At 44.5% G+C, this 7,903-nt stretch overlaps 1 protein-coding gene across 1 annotated transcript; it reads left to right on the top strand.

Moving 5' to 3' along the window:
* Nucleotides 1-863: 863 nt before the first annotated feature.
* LOC125511331 (actin cytoskeleton-regulatory complex protein pan1) lies at nucleotides 864-7,708 on the top strand. The gene is made up of 13 exons (XM_048676677.1): nucleotides 864-1,109; nucleotides 1,278-2,619; nucleotides 2,902-3,120; nucleotides 3,246-3,454; nucleotides 4,179-4,250; nucleotides 4,437-4,508; nucleotides 4,677-4,775; nucleotides 4,888-4,959; nucleotides 5,058-5,172; nucleotides 5,312-5,380; nucleotides 5,946-6,261; nucleotides 6,795-6,903; nucleotides 6,977-7,708. The coding sequence occupies exons 1-13, from the start codon at nucleotides 981-983 to the stop codon at nucleotides 7,406-7,408; spliced, it is 3,255 nt and encodes a 1,084-aa protein (XP_048532634.1). The 5' UTR covers nucleotides 864-980; the 3' UTR covers nucleotides 7,409-7,708.
* Nucleotides 7,709-7,903: the final 195 nt, after the last annotated feature.

Here is a 7,903-nt window from a genome sequence, read left to right as displayed (position 1 = left end):
TCGAGGGAAATTTGCTACTGTCCTACGAACCTCTGCACTTGGAGGCCCAATAAAGTCTACAAGAAGAAGGTTGTGTAGTAGACATCAAGCAACAACAACAACTAGCCTAAAAACAAACCGGCTTTGCGCATCATTTCACCACCTAGAAAAATGCGCCAATGTGCATCAACAAAATAATACATACGAGCACGAGCACGAGCACGAAACTTCCCCAGATAAGTATGAGTTGATTAGCGGATACACAGAATCACACTACCAAGAAAGCGCATCAAAACACTGTATATAAAAAAACACTCAATCTTTCAAATGGGCCAAACCAAATAATAAACAAAAGTTATGGAATCCCAACAACACCAACGATACAACAAAGCGCGATCAACCATTATAGTAATCAACGATTTAGCCGTGATAAACTTGATTAGAACGTTCTAGTTTAGTTGGAGCAGGTGGCTACGAAGATTTTTACCCAACTTGGATGACAACATAATCTCCGGGTCGGTCCACCACCCCTCTGGACATAGATATAGTGTCAGTCTATAGTTCTACTGTTGTTGATGTGTCGGTTGTTTCCCTTTCTTTTTGTCAAACTTTTGGTGTTTGACTGCGTGCATTCTCGTTATGCAGAGGCTGAATATTACTAATAATGTTTTGCATCCGCTTGATGCTACCTTTTGAGATAATAAAAATGGCCTTTATCCAAAAAAAAACCTTCTAGTTTGTTTGAAAAAATAAACTTGGTTAGAAGGGATGTAAACTGGGAGGGGGGCACTTAGCAAAAAGTTTTGCAGCAGGCAGCTCACACACCATCTGGACGGGGCGCCCGCCCGGAGGACCGACCCCCAACCACTGCCCTCGCTCGCAGACACACGAGAGAGCCGCCCGCCCGCCCGCCCGCCCGCGACACGCTCCCCCGAGATCTCCCCACAGCCCGCGGCAGCAGATCCGCGCGGCCGGCGAGATCCCCGCCCCGGATCCCGGCCATGGCGGGGATGGAGGCCTTCGAGGCCTACTTCCGCCGCGCCGACCTGAACCAGGACGGCCGCATCAGCGGCCAGGAGGCCGTCGCCTTCTTCCAGGGCGCCAGCCTTCCGCAGCAGGTCCTCGCCCAGGTGAGCGCCCCTAAACCCCCCCGCCCAATCCGCGCCCCCGCCGGCCATTCCCAAATTCTAGGTGTGATCTCCGTAGAGCAGCTCTAGATCAGAGCCCCTCTCTGGCGAATTAATCCGATGGAAGCTAAGGGTTGGTTGGTTGGTGATGTTCGGACCTTGTGCGCGCAGGTGTGGATGCACGCCGATCAGAGCAAGACCGGCTTCCTCGGCCGGCCCGAGTTCTTCAACGCCCTGCGGCTCGTCACCGTGGCGCAGAGCGGGCGCCAGCTCACGCCCGACATAGTGCAGTCCGCGCTGTATGGCCCGGCCGCCGCCAGAATCCCGCCTCCGAAGATTGCCGGCGGGCCGGCCCCTCCGCAGGCTGCCGCCGGTGCTCCTAGGCCCCAAGGTAATGCTGCTGCGCCGGCGCCCGCTCCGGGGCAGGCTGGAGCTGCGCAGATGAATCCGGCAGCCGCTGCTCCGAGGCCCCAGGGAAGTGGCATGATGCCGACTTCTGCTGGTGCTCTGAGGCCCCAGGGAAGCGGTATGATGCCGACTTCTGCTGCTGCTCCGAGGCCCCAGGGAAGTGGTATGATGCCGACTTCAACTCAATTTGCCGGTGCACCGCAGGCGAACGCTGGAGCTGTTCCGAGACCCCAAGGCGTCAACTCGATGATGCCGGCTGCAAGTCAGGGTGGAGCCATGCCGCCAAATCAGTTCACGGGGCCGAGGGGCACTCAGTCACAATCTCCCAACATGGGTTATGCTCAGCAGCTCCTCACTTCAAGCACTGGTTTCATGAGGCCACCACCTCAGGTGGGAGCTCCTGCAACATCACTTCAAGCAACTGGAATGAATCAAAGTCCACTGGATGGAGGCAGCATGGGAGGCTCAGTTGGCTGGCAAGGGGGTAATGTTGGTTCACTTGGAGGTTTCTCTCAACCCTCTCCAGGAGCAGCTGTTCCTTCACAGACAACATCAGGTGGATTTGGTCTTGGAATGTCGAGCTCAATGGGCATGGTTCCTGGACAGCAGACACATGCTATGTCCTCTTCATCGTTGCCTCCACAGAGCAACAGTGCTGTATTGCCTCCAGATTCAAGAGCTTTGGTGCTATCTGGAAATGGCCCTGCCAGTGGCTCAGGAGCAAGCACTGACATCTTCTCTGCTCTTACTCAGCCAAAGCCAAGTACATCCACACCTGCACTTCCGACCACATCAAGCTTTATGTCCAAGCCGACTGGCTCCCAGAACTTTGCTAATCTAACACAGCCTGGTTCTCTCCAAGGTACTCCAACAGTGAGTTACGGCACCAGCCAACCTCAGCAGACGCAGCCCATCACAAAGCCAAGTGTTCCATCTCCAGGTGTTTCTGCCGGGGTTTCTAATTCCACTTCTCAATGGCCAAAAGTTAATCAATCTGATATCCAGAAGTACACGAAAGTCTTTCGGGATGTTGATAGGGACAGAGATGGCAAAATAACTGGTGCAGAAGCTCGCACTCTGTTTCTCAGTTGGAAACTTCCAAGAGGTGGGATCTCATCACCAACTTTACTTTCCTAATCATGCATATGTGTATTTCTGTCTATAAGATACCCTAATGTATTGCGGTAACGGGGTACCTTTACAATGCTTATTGGTTGAGCTCCTTGTTTGAAACCTATTTGGCTATTTCTGTCATTGTTTCTCCATAATGATATCATTGTATTTTATTTCTGTTTCTATGATGGTTTTCATATGATGTGCGAACATATCACCATATGAATACCATTGCCATTGGCTAATGCAATTGTTGTTTCATTATACTTTGTAGATGTACTGAAGCAAGTGTGGGACTTGTCTGACCAAGATAATGACGGCATGCTTTCTCTGAGAGAGTTTTGCATTGCTCTTTATTTAATGGAGAGGAACCGAGCTGGAACTCCTCTGCCTCCATCGCTCCCTGACTCTCTTAAATTTGATGAGACACTGTTACGAGCAACAGGCTTGCCTTCTACAGCTTACAATGCCCCATCATGGCAGCCTAATCAAGGTAATATTTGTATTGGCTGCCAGATCTTAGTTATTACATGATATAACTGTAGTCCAAGTTGAACCACGCATACTTTGTCTAGCTTACTTGGCCTGCCGCTTACAAGGTATTTGATGTTGGGCTAGGATTACCACATAGGGGCCCTGGCGCACCTGGGTTGCCTACTGGTGGTGTACGGCCACCCTTGCCTCAAATGCATTCACAGACTGATGGAGCTACAAGACCAGGGCAACCAAGACCTCACATGCCTGGTATGGATAATCATGCTGCAGCTCAAGGAATTACAGATGACAGAAGTGGGGTAAACTCAGCTGCACAGGAGGCTCCTAAGAAGGTATTGGACCTGTTCCTCAAATCTGGATCAGTGTGCTGAACTGCTGATCCACTATGCCCAGACTGGATTTGTGGTGTTCAGCACCAGTTGATTACATCGAGAATAATTTAAGCTGCTCTTGTTATTCAGTTAAGCAAGTACAGCTGAATGGTGTATTCAAATCATGTCGCAGACATGATTTAACATTGACCAGTTGTATTTGAGAAATTGAAGGACCGGCGCAAAATCTAAAATTAGGCCTAGGGAAAAGCCATATAGACAAGTCTTTTATATATCATACCGGCAGTAAAAAAAATCGTCTCTTGTATATATCATACTGGCAGTACAATTGTTCGAAGGATTACATCTTACCAAGATGCAAAGTTTGGAACTCTGAAGTCTGAACTACTATATACTTTAGCAGAAACATGTCATCCTTCTGGCAATCCTTGATACAAAATCTTCAATTAGTTCTTTGTAAGCAACCTTCTCTAAAACGTCACTTAAGGAGGGAGGGATTACTTCTCATGCTTTTGTCCAGAACTATTTTTGGAAACTTTATTTCAGCATAGCCTTTTTTTCTGTTACTCTATTATACTCTCTTATGTACTTAAACAAGCAATTTCCTATAGACAGCAGGAAGGGGTTGTTCTCATGCTATGTAGTTGCAACAACTTTCTATTAATCCTAGTTAGTGAACTCTGAAACATTTGTCCTTTTTTTGGGTCTCTTTTGCATTATGAAGGTTGAGGTGGAGAAGCAGGTCCTAGACTCCAGAGAGAAACTAGAGTACTACCGCACGAAAATGCAAGATCTTGTAAGCATGTTTCTATCTTGTTAGTTGTTTTCATAGTATTACAATTATTAGGACTCAGTAAATAAATTCTGACTCGTATGCAGCTTGTGATCTATCATTACATTTACTGGTCTTATTTAGGTCAACAAAAGTTGATATAATTACATGTTGTATTGAAATCTGTTTATTCTTCTTCTTTTGTCAAAGGTTCTGTATAAAAGTCGGTGTGACAATAGACTGAATGAGATCACGGAAAGGGCATCTTCTGATAAACGTGAGGTACAGATTACCGTGTAATGCTTATCATATCTGATGTATGCCAGCATTGTAGTTCTTCCTTTAGCCCTATTTTTCTCATGCTAGTGGTGCAGACATGGAAATTGGTTGTTAGGTGTCTTTTTTTGTGGGTTCTTTGCAAAATGATGGATGGTCTTTAACTCAATTCAGGTGGAATTGTTGTCTAAGAAATATGAAGAAAAATACAAGCAAGTGGCAGAGTTAGCTTCCAAACTGGCAGTTGAGGAAGCTGCTTTCCGTGATGTTCAGGTTTTGTAACACTACACCTTAGAAAAATGTCATCTGGCAATTCTTATTGTGATTACAATTTTTGATGGTCATATCTTCATTCCGACTTTCTTTTCTTAATAATCTTTTTCAGGAGAGGAAAGTTGAGCTGAATGATGCATTAATTAAAATGGTACAAGGTGGAAGTGTTGATGGTTTGCTTCAGGTATGTTCTATCTCATACCTTACTTTTTGCGGGCAGTATCTCATACCTTCAACCAGTTCTATTTTGTCTCTCTAAACAACACCAAACCGTATACCTAGGTTCGAGCTGATCGAATCCAACATCAATTAGAGGAGATGGAGAAAGCTTTTAACGAACGGTGCAAGCACTTTGGACTGCAATTCAAGCCTTCTGCAACAGTCGAGCTTCCATTTGGTACCCAACTTTCCCAACTTCCAATATTTGTTGAGACTTTCATCTTCATGTTTACTTTCTATAGATCAAATTATGCCCTTATTTTCACTTCATATTACAATCCATAAATCTATTGATCGCTTATATCCTTGTTTGCCAGGTTGGGAACCTGGGCAGCAAGAGGGAGCAGTTGAGTGGGATGAAGACTGGGATAAATTTGAGGATGAAGGTCAGATACTTTTCGATCCATCTTGCCTTACATCACTATATTGTGCTTGTTTTGAACTGTAACTTTATTAAAAGTGTGGCCATGGGCCTTTATCTAAAATAAAAGTGCTGATTTCCTTTCGAAGTTGGTAATTCTCTGTTTATAGGGCAGAAAATGGTACTTTTCATCTCATGCAGACCATTTCCCAATCCTGGACTTCGTGCTTACACCATTTATGTTTTGTTCTGAAAAGAAACTAAAGCATGATTGTATTTATAATCCTAATCTATTTCGCTGTTGTCAAATAATTTTCAATGTAAATTATGTAGATAAAATTGAGCACTAGTGTATTTTTCTGTCTTGTCATTATTTTCCGTCCGCTACCTCATGTAACCAGATATTATGGAAGTGTCAGCTTGCTTACTGGGAAACCTTTCTAACTGCACAATTGCTATTGCGCATATATTTGACCTTGATCCCACAATCAGTTATTTGATCAGATTTGGTGTCTTCCACATCAGCAGCCTACTTCGTCCATTTTTGGCTGATCTTGTTATATTTCTAACTATGCCATTCGTCATAACAGGGTTTGGTCTTGTAAAGGACAATGGTACAATTGTCGAAAACCCAGCTTCTGCTGAAAATGCAAACGCATCATCTCTTTGGGATGACGGTGTCTCTACGGATGGGATGTCCCCTGTTGCATCTTCTAATGGTCATATCAAGGATGTGAGACATTACAGAGCTGGTGATCAAGCGCCTGAGAGCGAATTAGCATATGATTTTGGTGACGAATCTGTAAGGAGCCCGGGCAGTGCTGGAAGAAGTGCCTCTGGGAGTCCATTTAAGTCTTCTCGTTTTGGGGTGCATGACTCGTCTCCCACCAAAAAAGGAACCTACAGGTGCTTGTTTTCGCATTTTTTTTCATGTAGAGTCCTTTTTCTCAAAGTTTAATGAACTGAGATATATCAGGCATAGTCCTACATGAATGAACAACATGATGAGCTATATTCCGTTTCTTTATTTGCTTGATGAACTCAAAAATGATGACCTGTTTGTTTCTTTGGTGCTATTCCTGCCTTTAGAAGTATGAGCCTTCCTTTGAGCAAACCCCACTGTAATCTCCAGCAACACTAGCTGACCAAGATTTATCGGTTCTTATCGCCTGAATGTTTTGGATGTTTATTCATAACTTTTTGTTTATACATAGTAGATTTATTTACTTGACACTGGAGAGATTCCCTCTCATTTTTATTACTTAAAGTATGACAATCATCCTTGTTTCCTACTTTCTAATCTATACAGTGCATATATTTAATATCCTCCAAAAAATATTACAAGTAATATTTGATTTAAAGCACAAATATGGTCTTCAACTATGAAGTTATACATTTTGAGTTTGATGTGAGTGTCATTAATCATTATTTGGTAACAGTGACCACGGTGGCTCTGAGTCCGTTTTTGGAGATAATTATGGTGATGAAACTACATGGAACTTTGATGACCAAGATACTGAATCAGTTTGGGGATCTAATGCAATGAATGTAAGCTTTGTCTTCCTATTTCTGGACTTTTGTGGTGTCCACCCATCATTTCTGATGAATTATCTTGATACAGGAGCCTGGACATCATGGAAGCAACTCTTTCTTTGGGTCAGATGACTTCAATGTAGACCCTGTTAGAGTGGGCTCTCCAAGTGGCGCTAGTGCCTATGGAAAGAAGAGCACATTCTTTGACGATTCTGTTCCAAGTTCCCCTGCATACACGTCTGGGTTCTCACCGAAGTTCGGTGAAAGTCGTGACGATAGCTCCTCCTATAACTTTGGAAGGTTCGATTCCTTCAGATCCCAAGACAGCGCCGTCCCACAGGAAAGCCGCTTTTCCAGGTTTGACTCTGTAAGCAGCTCCAAAGGCGAGAGCGCAGCGGGATTTGACTCATCCAACAGCTCGAGAAATTTCGGCCGGTTCGATTCTTTTGATGAAGCTGATCCTTTCGGCTCGACTGGACCTTTTAAAGCATCAGGAGCGCGGTCGCCCCCCAAATTCTGATATTCATTTGTGGTATTACGAGGATCTGTCTCTTGCGGGCTCATCTGTCGATACAAAGGCTCGGATTGTTCGAGGAAAGTACAATACAGCGGATCCATTTTTTTTGGTTGGCAAGTCTCTTGTGTTGGCCTTGTGTGCATTTGTCCTGTCCTCCACCCCCCACGTACAAAGTGGACATTTTTTGGTTGTGCTCTGTAAAGTATCCCGAGATTGTTCTCTGTTTATAGTGGCCTGTATCTTTGGAACAACAGCTACTCATCGTTTTTTATATTTTTGTACAATACAAAAGTTAAATTTGTACTCCCTCTGTAAACTAATATAAGAGTGTTTAGATCACTAAAGTAGTGATCTAAACGCTCTTATATTAGTTTACGGAGGGAGTAGAAGATAACTCCCTTGCATCAAGCTGTAAGAAACCGAGAGCCGAAGTATCTTTTGTGCTGTCTCCATAGTCCATATGTAATTCAAGCTAGGGGTTCCAAACTTCCAATGTTG

The sequence above is a fragment of the Triticum urartu genome, chromosome 5 (genome assembly GCF_003073215.2).
Source record: "Triticum urartu cultivar G1812 chromosome 5, Tu2.1, whole genome shotgun sequence".
NCBI lineage: Eukaryota > Viridiplantae > Streptophyta > Magnoliopsida > Poales > Poaceae > Triticum > Triticum urartu.
Note: the sequence above shows the minus strand (reverse complement) of the source record. Positions and strands in the feature narration are given on the sequence as shown.

Coding starts and splice junctions, on each gene's coding strand:
- LOC125511331 (XM_048676677.1), top strand. CDS start 981: ATGGCGGGGATGGAGGCCTTCGAGGCCTACTTCCGCCGCGCCGACCTG. Junction 2,620..2,901: donor CAGTTGGAAACTTCCAAGAG/GTGGGATCTCAT, acceptor TATACTTTGTAG/ATGTACTGAAGCAAGTGTGG. Junction 4,251..4,436: donor GCACGAAAATGCAAGATCTT/GTAAGCATGTTT, acceptor CTTTTGTCAAAG/GTTCTGTATAAAAGTCGGTG.